General features: G+C 45.2%; 1 protein-coding gene across 3 annotated transcripts in view; it reads right to left on the minus strand.

Annotated features, from left to right (window-relative positions):
- LOC106560839 (breast cancer anti-estrogen resistance protein 1) overlaps positions 1 to 21,251 on the minus strand; it is a 137,047-nt gene that overhangs the window by 41,314 nt on the left and 74,482 nt on the right. The window contains exon 1 of one of the 3 annotated variants that reach the window (XM_082957222.1): positions 7,941 to 8,266. The exons of the other annotated variants lie outside the window; for them this stretch is intronic. Coding sequence (XP_082813348.1) covers positions 7,941 to 7,952 — 12 coding nt within the window. The 5' untranslated portion in view covers positions 7,953 to 8,266. Of the gene's footprint in view, positions 1 to 7,940; positions 8,267 to 21,251 lie in introns of those variants that run through there. 3 annotated transcript variants of the gene reach the window in all.

Genomic DNA, 21,251 nt, shown 5'->3' on the forward strand with positions numbered 1-21,251 from the left:
CATCCATCTCTCCCTTCAGAAAAAAAGAAAGAGATTCCTTTGACGGCCATGCTTTGTCTGCTGCTCTCTGTCATAAGTTCATTTCCTGTTGGAGTGAGAGAGTGGACAGAGAGGACTGATGACATCACAAGATTTGAACTTTGCCTTTATTAGCTGAAGGCCTGCCTGCCTGCCTGCCAAATCTCAGTATAACTCACCCACAAATCTCTCCCTGTTTTTCTCCCTCTGGCCACAGAAACAGGAAGTGCTTAGAGAATGATTCATGTGCCGTTCTGATTGGGTATGAGTAAATAACTAGATGACTACTAGTCTCTCTCCCTACTATAAATTGCATATATGATGTACTCACCGCCCCAGACACAGCTGAGGGTGAGGAGAAATCAGCATGTCTAGAAAACTCAAAGTAGGCTGCCGGGTCACAATTTGTTTCTATTCTGCCAACCTCCAACTCTAGTCAAAACAGCAAGGGCTCATTTGAATCTGTTGTTCCAACAACAATGTTGTTCAGGTGGCCATACTAACCCAGTGGCTGTCTGTGCTGTGCTCCATTTCCTTTGTTTGGGTAGAAACCTGACAATAGCAACAGTGAGTCACTGGGGTCCAGCAGTTTTCTAGCTGTGTATAGCTAAGTCACTATGCTAACACATTACTGTGGAGGTCCCTGTGGTAATGGCAGGTCAAAGCTTGTCCCCATCACCTTAGAGCCGGGAGCAGACAAAGTCTGACGGCAAAGGTTATTATCACTCCACGAAAGAAAGAGTGGAGAAGAAAGAGGTGAAGAGAGAGAGAGAGTAAAAGAGAAGGATATTCATCATCCAGAGGCCTAAAAGTTCATTGATTTGCATTTAGAAGGGTCATGGCTAAACGGGGATCTTACCCATTTACACTTAACAGCAAGCTGAAGAGGTTAGGGTAAGAACTAGGGAAAGAGTGATGGTAGAAATTAAGGAAAGGGAGAGAGATCCACAGGAAGAGAGGGAGAGGAAAAAGAGGTGCAGTGGGTCTGGGAGAGGGAAGGAAACGGCTGCAGTGTCCATTCAGACAGCCACTGAGCAGGAAGTAATGTGGCAGCTGGTTGAGCACGCTCAGTGCAGAAAGGTCAGTGAAGGGGAAGGCAGCAAGCGCCTGTGTGTGTGTGTGTGTGTGTGTGTGTGTGTGTGTGTGTGTGTGTGTGTGTGTGTGTGTGTGTGTGTGTGTGTGTGTGTGTGTGTGTGTGTGTGTGTGTGTGTGTGTGTGTGTGCGTGTGCGTGTGAACGTGAGAGGGGAGGGCAGGGTGGCCTTTGTCTTTTGCCTCTACGTAACCCTGTGGGACACACACTGGTCACAAGGGTGTATGTGTGTTTTGTACATGACTATATATTTGTCCCACGGAGACAGGACCTTGGGCACAGACATTTTATGAAACCCCCTCTCTCCTCGACTTACAAAGCATCACAGCAATAAGTCATGTCTTTTGCAAACAATACTCTGCCCTTTCTCCTTTGTGCTGTTTCTGTCTCTCTGTTCTCCCCATCCAGCCCCTACCCTTTTAAACAAACGCCCCCTCAGTCATCCAAAGTTTTTATTAGTTTAAAACAGATAGACGCCGCAGACACAACAAGGCTGTCTCTGCTGCTTAAATCACATTAGCCACCTGAGCCTGGCCAAACAATGCCACTGGGTTACAAAAAGTCAACTTTTAGTTTTTTGGTTTGGGGGTAGACTTCTGAGAAGTCACTGGCTTTCTCTGGGGCTACGTAGCATGCAAGCACATAGCCTCTGACTCTTCAGATGCTCACAGCAGCATAGCAGCAGTACACAGACTGCAATTACAGCAAAGCCTTGGCTAGGCCTGTGTGTAAGCCAGTGGTATATGACATACTCACAGACAGGGAGCGGACTCAGTATCAGATGGAGGGATCAGACACACTCCCTGTCTGTCTGTCTGTCTGTCTGTCTGTCTGTCTGTCTGTCTGTCTGTCTGTCTGTCTGTCTGTCTGTCTGTCTGTCTGTCTGTCTGTCTGTCTGTCTGTCTGTCTGTCTGTCTGTCTGTCTGTCTGTCTGTCTGTCTGTCAAGCAGAAAAACAGGGCCAGAGTGAGGGAATGGAGAGATGTGACTCAGTCAGTCCAATGGGGATTTTGTTTTGGTCTTTATCAGCTGAGACAGACACTGCTGTGACACACAGACACAATGTGCTGCTGCTGCTGCTGCGGTATTGGCGTCTTCCCACAAGGTAGCATGCAACAATTTGGGTCTACCTCATAAAAAGACCAGCGAGAAGCCCATATGGGACCATTTGTAGGCAAATAATGTGAACAATAAACTACAGTAGTCAAATAGGGTCTAGCCGCAGGAAAAGAATCCTGAAGGACAAGACTTAACACAAATAACCTATAAGAGACAATAGCATAAGGTATCCTAGAGGTTAAAGAGGCACACAACACTCTCCTAGTTGAAAATAGGCTATATCAGTCAATTCCATTTTTTATGACTATTTTTGAGAATTTATGTTGTTATTCCAGTGAATGTGTGTATGTGTTGGTCTGTTACACCTTGATCTCTCTCCATGTCCTTGGTATTCTCCGGACAAGCCCAGACCCGTCTCCCAGGAGCTCCAGCTCTCAGCGGGCCACTCATCAGAACATTCCACAACCTCTACATACACCTCTCCTGTTACCTCACAATCCAAAGGTGTCACAACACCCCTTCTACAACACGCTACACAAAATACAAACACAGACGTTCATACTAGCTCTAAAGACTCATTCATAAGATGGCAATCAACATAGCATACTTTCAAATCTTATCAGTCACACCTACAATACATAGGCCAAGTCAAATAAAGGATTTCACACAAATAGACATTCACGCTAAAGCATGCTAAAATGTATGCCACTATTATGAATCATCTCTTCTCAAAGTTGAAAAAAAGAGACAAATAACACACAAAGAGCTTCAACCCCTCCTCCCTGTCAAGTTCCAACAGCGGTAAGAAAACATCTCTGAGTCTTGTAGCTACAGGCTACAACAAAGTGCTTGAGCTCTGCCCATTGCACAAGACTGAGTGACAGGCTAACTGGTGAGTGTGTGGTGGAACTCCACCCTGAACGCCACACAAAGCTGACAGCAGTTCCACTGTTGTAATCACATAGCGAGAGAGGAAGGACAATGACACCCAGTTCTGATTTCTCCTATCTACATACCAAAACAATTTCTCCTCTCATCTATAAACACAGGCAGTCGCAATGGCAAAAACATGTACAGAACTCTCAATGCCCGACAATAAATCCTAAAATTACAGCCTTGAGTGGGGATACAGTGGAGATACAATGATTTTCCAGAGCGTGAAACGTCATTGTGACCTCAGCCAAACATTCCAGTGGTTAGGTGTGAGAGACAAGGCCAGGAATTCAGGGAGCACTCTGATACATTTCAGGGGAAGGGAAATACAAAGACAAGATAAGGATAGGCCTACTGCTTAGGATGGAATGTGAAGGTTCAACCAAGCAGTAGTGGCACAGCTCCACAGGTTTTTAGAGCATCTGCATGTGCCTCACAGAACTACCTCAGTCAATCTGTTTCGATAAAATATCAGTGGATATGAGTTCTGTTCTGTTAGCTTTGACAACAGCATTCCCTGGCTCATTCAACTGCCCTGAGGGCATCAAACCAACCTGGCTGTGTGAGGAGAAAGCCCAGCGCTATTGTAACTAGATCAGACAGCTGAAAACCCAGCGCTTTGTGCAGAATCTATTTTGCCTGGTGTAGGCCTAGCTAGGTGTTCTGCTCTGCAACGGGTTTCTTATCTGAACTCCCTCCGTCTCTGCCTCTATTCCTCCAGTAAAGCCCAATTATCCCCCACATAAAGCAGGTGCCCTGGGGAGAGTGCAGTTTGACTACAGCAGAAAACATGTGCCCCCAGGCCCTGTTGTTTGCTGCTGAACTGGGAAAAGAGAGATACTGTCAGTGCTACCTGCGGAAGAGACTGGGTGAACTGTGTTTAAGAGATTAGGCCAGCCACAAACCAAGGTCTGTTTCAAACATGTAGTTTTCTTCAACGTAAAGCTCTTTGAAAAACACCATGAAATTATGATGTTTAGCATCTACATGATGACTCCTTCATGACAAAGAACCTAACAGAACAAATTCAACATAATTATTTGCATGATAGCACACTGATGCTATCGGGAAGTATTCTTCCTTGACTTTTCCATATTTTGTTACGTTACAGCCTAATTCTAAAATTGATTAAATAGTTTTTTTTGTCCCTCATCAATCTACACACAATACCCCATAATAACAATGCAAAAACAGGTTTGCATAAATTTTGCAAATGTGTTAAAACTTTAAAACTGAATTATCACATTTACAGCCTTGAGTCTTCTTGGGTATGACGCTACAATCTTGGCACCCCTGTATATGACGAGTTTCTCCCATTCTTCTCTGCAGATCCTCTCAACCTCTGTCAGGTTGGATGGGAAGCGTCGCTACACAGCTGTTTTCAGGTCTCTCCAGAGATGTTCGATCAGGTTCAAGTCTGGGCTCTGGCTGGGCAACTCGAGGACATTCAGAGACTTATCCCAAAGCCACTCCTGTGTTGTCTTGGCTGTGTGCTTGGGGTCATTGTCCTGTTGGAAGGTGAATTTTTTTATCAAGGATCTCGCTGTCCTTTGCTCCGTTCATCTTTCCCTTGAGCCTGACCAGTCTCCCAGTCCCTCCCTCTGAAAAACATCCCCACAGCATGATGCTACCACCACCATGCTTCACCGTAGGGATGGTGCCAGGTTTCCTCCAGACGTGACACATGGCATTCAGGCCAAGGAGTTCAATCTTGGTTTCATCAGACCAGAGAATATTGTTTCTCATGGTTTGAGTCCTTTAGGTGCCTTTTTCCATACTCCAAGAGGGCTGTCATGTGCTTTTTACTGAAAAGTGGCTTCCGTCTGGCCACTCTACAATAAAGGCCTGATTGCTGCAGAGACGGTTGGCCTTCTGGAAGGTTCTCCCATCTCCACAAAGGAACTCTGGAGCTCTGTCAGAGTTACCATTGGGTTCTTGGTCAGCACCCTGACCAAGGCCTTTCACCCCTGATTGCTCAGCTCGTCCGGGCGGCAAGCTCTAGGAAGAGTCTTGGTGGTTCCAAACTTCTTCCATTTCAGAATGATGGAGGCCACTGTGTTCTTGTAGACCTTAAATGCTGCAGATATTTTTTTGGTATCCTATCCCCAAATGTGTACCTCGACACAATCCTGTCTCTGAGCTCTACGGACAATTGCTTTGACCTCATGCCTCGGTTTTTGCTCTGACATGCACTGTCAACTGTGGGACCTCTATATAGACAGGTATGTGCCTTTCCAAATCGTGTCCAATCAATTCAATTTACCACAGGTGGACTCCAATCAAGTTGTAGAAACATCTCAAGGATGATCAATGGAAACAGGATGCACCTGAGCTCAATTTTGAGTCTCATAGCAAAGGATCTGAATACTTATGTAAATAAGGTATTTCTGTTTTTTATTTTTAATACATTTGCAAAAATTTCTAAAAACCTGTTTTCGCTTTGTCATTATGGGGTATTTTGTGTAGATTGATGAGGGAAAACAATAATTTAATCAATCTTAGAATAAGTCTGTAAAGTAACACAATGTGGAAAAGTCAAGTGGTCTGAATACTTTCCGAATGCACTGAATTTGAGTCACTAACATCTTCACACGTTCAAGTTTGGTATATATTTTAGGTCTGTGTGTACCAATAATCTGTTTTTAACCTATATCTGAAACCCTGTGACTCATGGTTGGTTGTGCAGACACGTCAGAGCTGACAGTTTCACCAGTGTGGACTGACCCTCCTTGTATCAACCTTCCTGCTACACCTGGGCTGAGTCACAGCCTAGTGCTTGCTATCCCAGTGGGTATTACTACGCTCAGTGACTGTGTGGCACCTATAATCTCTCTGAGGGAAGGGACTGACTGACTGGGTGAGGGGTTTCACTGCCAGACCTCCCAGGGGATGACAGGGGGAAATCCACCCCAGCACCCAGGCAGACAGGGGGCTGTGAGTCAGTCAGAAATGAGTCAGGCCTAGGAGACAGGGGCGAGAGGCAAGGGCCTTCGAGTTACTCAGTTGAGCTCTCTGTAGGCCTGAGAGCCACTCTTCCTTTGACCCCCACAGACACCCCCACTTACTCATTCAGTCACTACTGCATGGTGGGAATCCACTTAATCTATTTATACCAGAGTTTCCCAAACAAGGGGTCGCCTGATTTGAAAATGGGGTCATGAGAGGAAATGTGTGTTTGGTTCATAGAACCAGGGTTAAGTCAGTAACCTCTGGTAGCAGCTAGATGCAGATGTAATTAACAGAATGGTTTCTGTTTTCTTCCTAGAAATGTGGCTCTATCTTTTTAATGCTTTAAGTTACAAAATATTAGAACATCACTGAAAGATAACTGTCAGGAACACATACATACAGTATGTGCTGTTTCCCTCTACTATGCGCACAAGTCGTTAGAACCGAGAGGACAAGACCAAGCACTAAATCAATTATGTTCTTTTCTACACAAAATATCATACAACATTATTGCCTGATGATCTTCTGAATTTACCAATACCTTTGATGCATTTCAGTCACTTCAAACCATACTGTCTACAGATTGAAATACAGTCAAAAATATTGTTAGACTGATTTGTAATAGGTTGTCATATTAATAAAAATGTTTTAAAGTTAACATTGGCCGTTGATTACATGACTTGTTTTACATGGTGGGTCACAAATTGTTTTTTATATCAAAATGGGGTCGCTGGCCAAAAACGTTTGGGAATCCCTGATTTATAAACTAGCATCACGGCTGGCTTCATTAACCCCTCCTTCTGAAATAGCAAGCCGATAGCTAGCTAGCACGTTACAAGGCATTCACTGCATTGTCAAGTTGAGCTTCTCTCAAAATGGCATCCATGATTACTAAGGCCAACCTGGGAAATAAACATCTCTTAGACATGAAGGCTAAACCCTCCATCTACATAACCTCATTACAGTCACCAATCAGCCATTGTTAATCAAAGACAGTTAAGATAATTCTAAAAGACATATGGTAATGCCAGTGGTGTTTGTTGATTTTGTAATTACATGTGTTCTAATGTGTGTGTGAAACCCCAGGCCAAGTGATAAACAAGGGGACTATCCGAGGCCTCTCCAGGGGGTCGGCCCCAGTGCTGCTAAAGAGCATAAACCTCTCAGACGGAAATGCAGTATGGTCCTGTCAACCAAATACCAAACCCCTGTGTAATTACAGCACTACAAGCTTACAGGATGCCAACACTTTCAAACAATAGCAAGGAACGGACGGTACTGCCAAGACTCCAGCAGCAGGCCACTGCACTCTTTTCTCTCCCCTCTACTCTCTCCATAAAACCTTCATCTTTAAACTTTCTCCTGAGTCAGCAGAGCCAGCCCAGAGCAGCGGAGCTCAGTGGCTCTCCCTCCTGTCTGGCTGTTCCAAAGCCCTTTCTTCTAACAGCGTCTTAATTCCTCCAACTCTCCCCCTTTCAGAGAAGAGGGGCCTTTACAAACCATACAGGACAGCAGAAAATAACATGAAACTTTGTTCAGGAACTAGTATGAAAAAGACCAAGGAGAGTTTACTTGTGTTCTATTCTTCTCCTTTCGTGTGTAGAATTTGAACTTAACATTTCTATCTAGCTAAAATACTCAACACAATACACATTCTGAGACATAGCACAGCAAACAAAGTAAGTTGTGCTGATAACTAACAAAAGGAAAGATACAGAGAAAACATGTTAACTCAAGTTCCCCCCACTCTTGTCCTTTTCTTCCCGCAGTGTGCTGCCCTCCCTCTCTTTTTTCCACATCTCTACTCTTTCCCATTTGGGGCATTTAGTATGTCCTGACAAAAGTGTTCACACAGCAATGGGAACAGCAAACACACACATTACACACTCACCAGATAGTTCATTTTCAGCCCTCTTGTGTGAGTCCGTCTGACAGACTCCAGACAGGAGTAACAGGGCAGCGATTTGGCCCTGGAAACAGCCCCTGTGTCTAGCCACCAGTTAAAGTTCCCTGTTGTCTCGCTCCCAGGCAGAAAGACTTGGGCAGATCCTAACACATTCTCTGGCACTGTGATCTCAGAGTGCAAGAATGAGACTGTCCCATTTACATCTCTCTCTCTCTCTCTCCGTGTCTGTCCTTCGCTGCTTCTCCCGACTCCCTCTTGCTCTCCGTCTCTGGCCAGGGGAGGGAGGGAAGAATGCGCAGTAATCCGACACCCCCCAGTTCCTGCACAATCCCAACGTTCCCACTCCCGGGCTGTGATTGGTTGAAGGACCTCTTCTTATGTTAATGAATCTTGCCCTCTCTCTCCCCCTGGCTGTGTGGAATGTTTAGTGCCTGTGCTCAGACCTTGGAGGGACACAGACACTGAGTTTTTCAAAAAAATGAATTACCCCAGCAGAACACACATACCTCCCCCAGCTACCTCGGCTCACTCTTTTCCTCCTCACCAATCTCATCTCTATTTCTATTATCTGCCCACTGGCTATAGACTCACTTGGCAATCCCCTCCTCACTAAAACTATTCTTATTTCTCTTTCGTCTCATCAGTCTCCCATTGTTGCTCAGATACATAAACACATTATACACACATTATACACTCCGTATTTTATTTTATTTAACCTTAACAAATTGTTGTTTACAATGACGGCCTACCCCGGCTAAACCCGGACGACGCTGGGCCAATTGTGCGCCACCCTATGGGACTCCCAATCACGGCCGGTTGTGATATCGTTACATGTTAGTCAATCTAATAATGCATGTCTAAACACTATTACGGGCAGTGTGTTGTACTACAGCACACACATTCAAATCCAAGACAATCTATCCACCTGACAGGTGTGGCACATCACGAAGCTGATTAAACACCATGGTTATTACACAGGTGCACCTTGTGCTGGGGACAATAGAAGGCCACTCTAAAATGTGCAGTTTTGTCACACAACACAATGCCACAAATGTCTCAAGTTTTGAGGGAGCGTGCAATTGGCATGCTGACTGCAGGAATGTCCACCAGAGCTGTTGCCAGAGAATTGAATGTACATTTTTCTACCATAAGCCGCTTCCAATGTTGTTTTAGAGAATTTGGCAGTACGGCCAACCGGCCTCACAACCGCAGACCACATGTATGGTGTCGTGTGGCTGAGCGGTTTGCTGATGTTAACTTTGTGAACAGAGTGCCCCATGGTGGCTGTGAGGTTATGGTATGAGCAGGTATAAGCTACGGACAATGAACACAGTTGCATTTTATCGATGGCAATTTGAATTCACAGAGATACCGTGACGAAATCCTGAGGCCCACTGTTGTGCCATTTATCCACCGCCATCCCCTTATGTTTTAGCATGATAATGTACGGTCCCATGTCGCAAAGATCTGTACACAATCCCTGGAAGCTGAAAATGTTCCACAGGCCACAATCAACAGCACGATCAACTCTATGCGAAAGATCTGTCGCGCTGCATGAGACAAATGGTGGTCACAACAGCTCCCCTACCTTTTTTAAAGGTATCTGTGAACAGATGCATATCTGTATTCCCAGTCATGTGAAATCCATAGATTAAGGCCTAATGAATTTATTTATATTGACTGATTTCCTCATATGAACTGTGCCTCAGTAAGATCTTTGAAATTGTTGCATGTTGCGTTTATATTTATGTTCAGTATAATATCAACTGGGTAGAATATCTCAGTGTCGGTCATGCAGCCCCTACCCAACAACCACAAAATAAATTAGTAAATCATTTTTTTTATATTATACAAGGGCTGTCCTTTGAGAAATTAACTTGGTAAATCAGAGTATAACACAAAAACTGTATAAGTGTCACACCCTGATCTGTTTCACCTGTCTTGGTGATTGTCTCCACCCACCTCCAGGTGTCTCCTGTTTTCCCCATTAGTCCCCGGTGTATTTATCCCTGTGTTTCCTGTCTCTCTGTGCCAGTTCGTCTTGTTTTGCCAAGTCAACCAGCATTTCTCCTAGCTCTTATTTTTCCCAGCCTGTTTTTTTCCTAGCCCTCCTGGTTTTGACCCTTGCCTGTCCTGACGCCGAATCCGCTTGCCTGACCACTCTGCCTGTTCTGACCTCGAGCCTGCCTATCCCCTTGTACTGTTTGGACTCGACAGTTCACTGAATCCCTGCCTGTCCTGACCTCGAGCCTGCCTATCGCCTGGTACTGTTTGGACTCTGACCTGGTTTATGAACTCTCGCCTGTCCCCGACCTGCCTTTTGCCTACCCCTTTTGGTGTAATAAATATCGGAGCTCAACCATCTGCCTCCTGTGTCTGCATTTGGGTCTCGCCCTGTGCCCATATAATAAGCGTATATAACATAAGTAGTTCCACAAGGGAAATCTCACAAGACTGTTAAGATGCTATTAAAGTACTCCGAAAAATCTGGAGGTTGTTGAAGAAAGCGTTAAGTCCGTATCTAAGGTAGAGTTCACGGCTCAGGGAAAACAAACAATGAGGGATGTCATCCATTACATTACATTACATTACATTTAAGTCATTTAGCAGACGCTCTTATCCAGAGCGACTTACAAAATGGTGCATTCACCTTATGATATCCAGTGGAACAACCACTTTACAATAGTGCATCTAAATCTTTTAAGGGGGGGGGGGGGGGGGGGGGGGGGGGGGGGTTAGAAGGATTACTTTATCCTATCCTAGGTATTCCTTAAAGAGGTGGGGTTTCAGGTGTCTCCGGAAGGTGGTGATTGACTCCGCTGTCCTGGCGTCGTGAGGGAGCTTGTTCCACCATTGGGGTGCCAGAGCAGCGAACAGTTTTGACTGGGCTGAGCGGGAACTGTGCTTCCTCAGAGGTAGGGGGGCCAGCAGGCCAGTGGTGGATGAACGCAGTACCCTTGTTTGGGTGTAGGGCCTGATCAGAGCCTGAAGGTATGGAGGTGCCGTTCCCTTCACAGCTCCGTAGGCAATCACCATGGTCTTGTAGCGGATGCGAGCTTCAACTGGAAGCCAGTGGAGAGAGCGGAGGAGCGGGGTGACGTGAGAGAACTTGGGAAGGTTGAACACCAGACGGGCTGCGGCGAGTTGTAGGGGTTTAATGGCACAGGCAGGGAGCCCAGCCAACAGCGAGTTGCAGTAATCCAGACGGGAGATGACAAGTGCATGGATTAGGACCTGCGCCGCTTCCTGTGTGAGGCAGGGTCGTACTCTGCGAATGTTGTAGAGCATGAACCTACAGGATCGGGTCACCGCCTTGATGTTAGTGGAGAACAACAGGGTGTTGTCCAGGATCACGCCAAGGTTCTTAGCACTCTGGGAGGAGGACACAAGGGAGTTGTCAACCGTGATGGCGAGATCATGGAATGGGCAGTCCTTCCCCGGGAGGAAGAGCAGCTCCGTCTTGCCGAGGTTCAGCTTGAGCTGGTGATCCGTCATCCACACTGATATGTCTGACAGACATGCAGAGATGCGATTCGCCGCCTGGTTATCAGAAGGGGGAAAGGAGAAGATTAATTGTGTGTCGTCTGCATAGCAATGATAGGAGAGACCATGTGAGGATATGACAGAGCCAAGTGACTTGGTGTATAGCGAGAATAGGAGAGGGCCTAGAACAGAGCCCTGGGGGACACCAGTGGTGAGAGCGCATGGTGCGGAGACAGATTCTCGCCACGCCACCTGGTAGGAGCGACCTGTCAGGTAGGACGCAATCCAAGCGTGGGCCGCGCCGGAGATGCCCAACTCGGAGTGGGTGGAGAGGAGGATCTGATGGTTCACAGTATCAAAGGCAGCAGATAGGTCTAGAAGGATGAGAGCAGAGGAGAGAGAGTTAGCTTTAGCAGTGCGGAGAGCCTCCGTGACACAGAGAAGAGCAGTCTCAGTTGAATGCCCAGTCTTGAAACCTGACTGATTAGGATCAAGAAGGTCATTCTGAGAGAGATAGCAGGAGAGCTGGCCAAGGACGGCACGTTCAAGAGTTTTGGAGAGAAAAGAAAGAAGGGATACTGGTCTGTAGTTGTTGACATCGGAGGGATCGAGTGTAGGTTTTTTCAGAAGGGGTGCAACTCTCGCTCTCTTGAAGACGGAAGGGACGTAGCCAGTGGTCAAGGATGAGTTGATGAGCGAGGTGAGGAAGGGGAGAAGGTCTCCGGAAATGGTCTGGAGAAGAGAGGAGGGGATAGGGTCAAGTGGGCAGGTTGTTGGGCGGCCGGCCGTCACAAGACGCGAGATTTCATCTGGAGAGAGAGGGGAGAAAGAGGTCAAAGCACAGGGTAGGGCAGTGTGAGCAGGACCAGCGGTGTCGTTTGACTTAGCAAACGAGGATCGGATATCGTCAACCTTCTTTTCAAAATGGTTGACGAAGTCATCCGCAGAGAGGGAGGAGGGGGGGGAGGGGGAGGAGGATTCAGGAGGGAGGAGAAGGTAGCAAAGAGCTTCCTAGGGTTAGAGGCAGATGCTTGGAATTTAGAGTGGTAGAAAGTGGCTTTAGCAGCAGAGACAGAAGAGGAGAATGTAGAGAGGAGTGAGTGAAAGGATGCCAGGTCCGCAGGGAGGCGAGTTTTCCTCCATTTCCGCTCGGCTGCCCGGAGCCTTGTTCTGTGAGCTCGTAGTGAGTCGTCGAGCCACGGAGCAGGAGGGGAGGACCGAGCCGGCCTGGAGGATAGGGGACATAGAAAATCAAAGGATGCAGAAAGGGAGGAGAGGAGGGTTGAGGAGGCAGAATCAGGAGATAGGTTGGAGAAGGTTTGAGCAGAGGGAAGAGATGATAGGATGGAAGAGGAGAGAGTAGCGGGAGAGAGAGAGCGAAGGTTGGGACGGCGCAATACCACCCGAGTAGGGGCAGAGTGAGAAGTGTTGGATGAGAGCAAGAGGGAAAAGGATACAAGGTAGTGGTCGGAGATTTGGAGGGGAGTTGCAATGAGATTAGTGGAAGAACAGCATCTAGTAAAGATGAGGTCAAGCGTATTGCCTGCCTTGTGAGTAGGGGGGGAAGGTGAGAGGGTGAGGTCAAAAGAGGAGAGGAGTGTAAAGAAGGAGGCAGAGAGGAATGAGTCAAAGGTAGACGTGGGGAGGTTAAAGTCACCCAGAACTGTGAGAGGTGAGCCATCCTCAGGAAAGGAACTTATCAAGGCGTCAAGCTCATTGATGAACTCTCCAAGGGAACCTAGAGGGCGATAAATGATAAGGATGTTAAGCTTGAAAGGGCTGGTAACTGTGACAGCATGGAATTCAAATGAGGAGATAGACAGATGGGTCAGGGGAGAAAGAGAGAATGTCCACTTGGGAGAGATGAGGATTCCAGTGCCACCACCCCGCTGGCTCGATGCTCTAGGGGTATGCGAGAACACGTGGGCAGACGAAGAGAGAGCAGTAGGAGTAGCAGTGTTATCTGTGGTAATCCATGTTTCCGTCAGCGCCAGGAAGTCTAGGGACTGGAGGGTGGCATAGGCTGAGATGAACTCAGCCTTGTTGGCTGCAGACCGGCAGTTCCAGAGGCTGCCGGAGACCTGGAACTCCACGTGGGTCGTGCGCGCTGGGACCACCAGGTTAGAGTGGCAGCGGCCACGCGGTGTGAAGCGTTTGTATGGCCTGTGCAGAGAGGAGAGAACAGGGATAGACAGACACATAGTTGACAAGCTACAGAAGTGTTGTTTCTTGTATTATTGTCTCCTGTGTCTTTAGAGAACTGTTTCACTTTGATATCCTTTTTCTTCATCCAACACCTAGTCATCCATCTAAACCAGATTAAGCAGGTCAGGAGGTCAAATACAGGCCAACTTCTCAATCAATATTCCAGAACTAAGTCAACACCAATAGCTTCAAATGGAACGATTCAGTCTCCATGCAGATATGTCTAACACTCAAACATGACTCACCTCACCTCCATGTGGCATACTACACTATTAAATCAATAGTGGCTAGACTTTGTTATGAGAAAGAAAGGTAAGCAGGATACGGTATAGTTATGAGTGAGGTATGTGAAAATGAGAGAGTTAGAAAGAGAGAGAGAGAGACTTCCTAACCTCCTGCCAAATGTATGACCATACACATACTTTCCTCAGATTACACAGACCCACAAAGAATTCAAAAACAAATCCAATTTTGATAGACTCCCATATCTATTGGGTGAAATACCACAGTGTGCCATCACAGCAGCAAGATTTGTGACCTGTTGCCACAAGAAAAGGGCAACCAGTGAAGAACAAACACCATTGTAAACCCATATTTATGTTTATTTATTTTCCCTTTTGTACTTTAACTATTTGCACATCGTTACAACACTGTATATAGACACAATATGACATTTTAAATGTATCTATTCCTTTGGAACTTTTGCTATGGCAATGTAAACATATGTTTCCCATGACAACAAATCCCTATGAATTGAATTGAATTGAATTGAGAAAGAGATAGAGAGTGTTATCTTGAAAGTGGGGGCTGTGTGGTGTGAAAAAGGGCGGGGACACATTTTCCTTACAGAATGAGGGCTATGGGTAGACCACTACGTAGCCTACATAAACTACAGTCAAAGTGGTGTAATGCATGGAGGGCAACAGCACCTACTACAATCATAGACTATGGAGAACAAAAACACCACACAAAGCACTAGAAATGTCAGTAGGCTGTGCGAGTCAGAATAGAGGTGACAGTCTAGCAGGGCTCACACTGTCCCATGGGCCGAACCACTGAGGTAGCAGGCACTACTGTCAAGCCTCAGAACTAATGTTGTCACGAAACCAGAATTTTGACTTCGATACGGATACCAGGTTTATCACCACGATATTCTATACCAAAATCATATTCAAAACCAAAACGATACTTTATACCGAAACGATACCACAGCAAAAAAAGAAAGCATATTAGCTAGTCACAGAATAAACACTGGGCTTTATCTATTTAAACATTGAAGAATATGTAGAACTGGTAGAACAACTAAAATAACAAATAGAATATACAGTGAGGGAAAAAAGTATTTGATCCCCTGCTGATTTTGTTTGTTTGCCCACTGACAAAGAAATGATCAGTCTATAATTTAAATAGTAGGTTCATTTGAACAGTGAGAGACAGAATAACAACAAAAAAATCCAGAAAAACGCATGTAAAATTTTTTATAAAATGATTTGCATTTTAATGAGGGAAATAAGTATTTGACCCCTTTGCAAAACATGACTTAGTACTTGGTGGCAAAACCCTTGTTGGCAATCACAGAGGTCAGACGTTTCTTGTAGTTGGCCACCAGGTTTGCACACATCTCAGGAGGGATTTTGTCCAACTCCTCTTTGCAGATCTTCTCCAAGTCATTAAGGTTTCGAGGCTGACGTTTGGCAACTCGAACCTTCAGCTCCCTCCACAGATTTTCTATGGGATTAAGGTCTGGAGACTGGCTAGGCCACTCCAGGACCTTAATGTGCTTCCTGTTGAGCCACTCCTTTGTTGCCTTGGCCGTGTGTTTTGGGTCATTGTCATGCTGGAATACCCATCCACGACCCATTTTCAATGCCCTGGCTGCGGGAAGGAGGTTCTCACCCAAGATTTGACAGTACATGGCCCCGTCCATCGTCCCTTTGATGCGGGGAAGTTGTCCTGTCTCCTTAGCAGAAAAACACCCCCAAAGCATAATGTTTCCACCTCCATGTTTGACGGTGGGGATGGTGTTCTTGGGGTCATAGGCAGCATTCCTCCTCTTCCAAACACGGCGAGTTGAGTCTCATCTGACCACAACACTTTCACCCAGTTGTCCTCTGAATCATTCAGATGTTCATTGGCAAACTTCAGACGGGCATGTATATGTGCTTTCTTGAGCAGGGGGACCTTGCGGGCGCTGCAGGATTTCAGTCCTTCACGGCGTAGTGTGTTACCAATTGTTTTCTTGGTGACTATGGTTCCAGCTGCCTTGAGATCATTGACAAGATCCTCCCGTGTAGTTCTGGGCTGATTCCTCACCGTTCTCATGATCATTGCAACTCCACGAGGTGAGATCTTGCATGGAGCCCCAGGCCGAGGGAGATTGACAGTTATTTTGTGTTTCTTCCATTTGCGAATAATCTCACCAACTGTTGTCACCTTCTCACCAAGCTGCTTGGCGATGGTCTTGTAGCCCATTCCAGCCTTGTGTAGGTCTACAATCTTGTCCCTGACATCCTTGGAGAGCTCTTTGGTCTTGGCCATGGTGGAGAGTTTGGAATCTGATTGATTGATTGCTTCTGTGGACAGGTCCTTTTATACAGGTAACAACCTAATTAGGAGTGCTCCTAATCTCAGCTCGTTACTTGTATAAAAGACACCTGGGAGCCAGAAATCTTTCTGATTGAGAGGGGGTCAAATACTTATTTCCCTCATTAAAATGCAAATCAATTTATAACATTTTTGACATGCATTTTTCTGGATTTTTTTGTTGTTATTCTATCTCTCACTGTTCAAATAAACCTACCATTAAAATTATAGACTGATCATTTCTTTGTCAGTGGGCAAATGTACAATATCAGCAGGGGATCAAATACTTTTTTCCCTCACTGTATTCTATTATATATTCAATTGTTTTAATTAAACACCATATTAAATAACAGAAGAACATCTTAAATGTTCCTTATGAAAAACCATATCTGAGACTAATTTGACAATAACATCTAAACTGTTTTAAAATGTAAATTGATACATATCAGGTTTAATTTGCTCATGTACAGTATGGTCATAATATTGGTTCAAATGACATTCATTAGACCAGGGGTTCTCAAACCTCTCCTCGGGAACCCCCAGTCTTTGCATGTATTTGAACTATTCCACAGCTAGCACACCTGATTCAAATAGTCAACTAATCATCAAGCCCTTGACTGGGTGAATCAGGTGAGTTAGTTCAGGGATACAACAGAACTGTGAAATGTCTGGGGACACCAAGGAGATGTTTGAGAATCACTGCATTAGACCTATGATTCATTATTCATTACAGGAAAATAACTGAATGTATTAAATTAATAGTTTAGTTCCAAAATGACAAGCTAATTTCTGAAGCTTCTATATTGCTATAGTCTACACACCATAAAATCAAATCAAATTGTTATTGTCACATGCTTCATAAACAACACGTGTAGACTAACAGTGAAATGTTTACTTACGGCCCTTCCCAACAATGCAAAATACTTTTTATTGTATTTTTTATAATAGAAAATAAAAAATAGTAACACGAGAAATAAATACACAATGAGCTATATACATGGGGTACCAGTACCGACTCGATGTGCAATGGTACGAGGATATTGAGGTAGATATGTACATATAGGTAGGGGTAAAGTGACTAAGCAACAGGATAGATAATAGACAGTAGCGCTGACACCATAGAAATACAATGGATTTTACACAGCATACTACCAAAGACTACAATATGAAGATAGGCAGAAACTGCTTCTCCAATAATAATCCCTGATCACACTTGTAGGCGATGTCATGGCGACGTTGGCTAGCTAAACTCATGCGTAGAAACACGTCATCGGGTCTAACAGTTGTCTCGCGCTGAACCGCGCATGTGCTGGCCGTCAAATCAAAGGCACTTCTTCGATATCAAGTTGTTTTTTAAGAAAATGAAAACATGTCCTTTCACGAGGTTGGAGTTATAACATGTTCAACTACTTAAGATAGTGGCTCGAATCTAGGTTGCGCTTTTAGATTTAGAGAAAATGAACCACTAGAGAATCATTTTTCACTTTTCTCACTGACTTCTCAAATCCCAAACCCCGGCCTGGTCTGTTTGGTCTGTTTCGCAGTGTTTTTGAAAGTCTCACAATATTGCGCCTCAAATCAAATCAAATTGTATTTGTCACATACACATGGTTAGCGGATGTTAATGCGAGTGTAGCGAAATGCTTGTGCTTCTAGTTCCGACCATGCAGTAATATCTAACAAGTAATCTAACAATTTCACAACAACTACCTTATACACACAAGTGTAAAGGAATGAATAAGAATATGTACATAAAAAATATGTGAATGAGTGATGGCCGAACGGCATAGGCAAGATGCAGTAGATGGTATAGAGTACAGTATATACATATGAGATGAGTAATGTAGGGTATGTAAACATTATATAAAGTGGCATTGTTTAAAGTGGCTAGTGATACATTTATTACATCCAATTGTTAATTATTAAAGTGGCTAGAGATTGAGTCAGTATGTTGGCAGCAGCCACTCAATGTTAGTGATGGCTGTTTAACAGTCTGATGGCCTTGAGATAGAAGCTGTTTTTCAGTCTCTCGGTCCCAGCTTTGATGCACCTGTACTGACCTCGCCTTCTGGATGATAGCAGGGTGAACAGGCAGTGGCTCGGGAGGTTGTTGTCCTTGATGATCTTTTTGGCCTTCCTGTGACATCGGGTGGTGTAGGTGTCCTGGAGGGCAGGTAGTTTGCCCCCGGTGATGCGTTGTGCAGACCTCACCACCCTCTGGTGAGCCTTACGGTTGTGGGCGGAGCAGTTGCCGTACCAGGCGGGGATACAGCCCGACAGGATGCTCTTGATTGTGCATATGCAAAAGTTTGTGAGTGTTTTTGGTGACAAGCTGAATTTCTTCAGCCTCCTGAGGTTGAAGAGGCGCTGCTGCACCTTCTTCACCACGCTGTCTGTGTGGGTGGACCATTTCAGTTTGTCCGTGATGCACCTCTGGGTTTAGAAACTGTGATACTACGATTCCAAGAGTGCATTTCAACTCCCAGGGTGTAATGCGCCACCCAAGTCTGCTGGCTGGCTAGTGGCTACTGCTAGCAAGCCCAGACAAATGCAAAGTACTCTAAATATATTGCTGTCATAGCTAAGTTATGATTGCATTTCACATTACTTTTGGGTTGTAATCATATTATAATGCTCACATGAATGTCATGCTGAATATACAGTACCAGTCAAAAGTTTGGACACACCTACTCATTAAAGGGTTTTTCTTTATTTTTACTATTTTCTAATAATAGTGAAGACCTCAAAACTATGAAATAACACATAAGGAATCATGTAGTAACCAAAAAAGTGTTAAACAAATCAAAGTATATTTTATATTTGAGATTCTTCAAAGTAGCCACCTTTTGCCTTGATGACAGCTTTGCACACTCTTGGCATTCTCTCAACCAGCATCACCTGGAATGCTTTTCCAACAGTCTTGAAGGAGTTCCCACATGGGGTGGCAGTTAGCCTAGTGGTTAGAGCGTTGGACTAGTAACCGAAAGGTCGCAAGATCGAATCCCTGAGCTGACAAGGTAAAACATATGTTGTTCTGCCCCTGAAAAAGTTAGTTAACCCACTGTTCCTAGGCCGACATTGAAAATAAGAATTTGTTCTGACCTGCCTAGTTAATAAAGGTTACAATAAAATGCTGAGCACTTGGCTGCTTTTCCTTCACTCTGTGGTCCAACTCATCCCAAACCATCTCAATTTGGTTGAGGTCAGGTGATTGTGGAGGCCAGGTCATCTGATGCAGCACTCCACCACTCTCCTTCTTGGTCAAATAGCCCTTACACAGCCTGGAGGTCCTGTTGAAAAACAAATGATAGTCCCACTAAGTGCAAACCAGATGGGATGGTGTATTGCTGCAGAATGCTGTGGTAGCCATCCTGGTTAAATGTGCCTTGAATTCAAAATAAATCACAGACAGTGTCACCAGCAAAGCACCCCCACACATCACACCTCCTCCTCCTCCATGCTTCACGGTGGGAACCACACATGTGGAGATCATCCCTTCACCTACTCTGCGTCTCACAAAGACATGGCGGTTGGAACCAAACATCTCAAATTTGGACTCATCAGACCAAATAACAGATTTCCACTGGTCTAATGTCTATTGCTCGTGTTTCTTGGCCCAAGAAAGTCTCTTCTTCTTATTGGTGTCCTTTAGTAGTGGTTTCTTTGCAGCAATTCCACCATGAAGGCCTGATTCACACAGTCTCCTCTGAACAGTTGATGTTGAGATGTGTCTGTTACTTGAACTCTGTGAAGCATTTATTTGGGCTGCAATTTGTGAGGCTGGTAACTCTTATGAACTTATCCTCTGCAGCAGAGGTTACTCTGGGTCTTCCTTTCCTGTGGCGGTCCTCATGAGAGCCAGTTTCATCATAGCGCTTGATGGTTTTTGCGACTGCACTTGAAGAAATTTTCAAAGTTCTTGAAATTTTCCGGATTGACTGATCTTCATGTCTTAAAGTAATGATGGACTGTCCTTTCTCTTTGCTTATTTGAGCTGTTTTTACCATAATATGGACTTGATCTTTTACCAAATAGGGCAATCTTCTGTACAGTATACCACCCCTACCTTGTCACAACACAACTGATTGGCTCAACCGCATTAGAAGGAAAGAAAGAAGCCAAAGGTCCTGAGTTGTATCAATCTCCATGGTGATTGAGCTGTTTCACTGAAGTAGACTCACTTCTGGTGCACAATACACACATACACAGCACTCATTCACACACACACACGTGTGAAGTTCAGAGTTTTACATGGTCTCATGGGGCTGTTGTCTCATGGGACCCGTACAACAGTCCCAGTCTCTCTCGTCAGACCCTCGGTGAGATCACAGCTATCAATTAAACAGAGAGCCAGTTCAGACACTGAGATTAGACCATCGCATCAGACATTACTTCAATTAGACTCCCTCCCCTCCTCCCCTCTCACTACTTAGCTAATGAGCCACCCCCCACCTGGGCCCACTAATCAATCCCCCTGGCCTAGGAGAGAAGACCTGAGCCCAGAGTAACAGGCTTAACTACCTGTCAAAATACCACATGGCACAAAGAAAGACATTCAATGATGGTACACACATAGACCTGTAAACCTGACCAGAGAATATTGCGTTGGTGGCTAAATATCTCAGAAGAAGAAGATATAACAGTGGACTACAAGTCATTAACCGCAGGCACAGACAGTTGCACCCGCAGCACATAATTCAGACACATCTCTCAGCTAGACCTTCAGTCCAAGTGGGTCTGCCTGGCTTGCATCTGGGGTCTGTTGGTTCTGTCGTTGCTGTGCAGCAGAACACTGGGTCCATTGTGCTGGTGTTGTCCAGACCATAGCTGTCCAACTGCCCATGCATTCCTCACACCTACACACTGAGTGCCTCTCCTGGCCCAGCCTCACCCGCCACAGCCCTGGTCCCTGGCCCCTATGGCCCACTGCTCCAGCCAGCACACAGCCTTTGTCACTCACACATTGTACAAATGCCTGAAAACACTGGCTCCCCTTCGCCATGCTCAGACAGAACAGACTTATCA

This window comes from Salmo salar, chromosome 10, assembly GCF_965601325.2.
Source record: "Salmo salar chromosome 10, fSalSal1, whole genome shotgun sequence".
Taxonomy (NCBI): domain Eukaryota; kingdom Metazoa; phylum Chordata; class Actinopteri; order Salmoniformes; family Salmonidae; genus Salmo; species Salmo salar.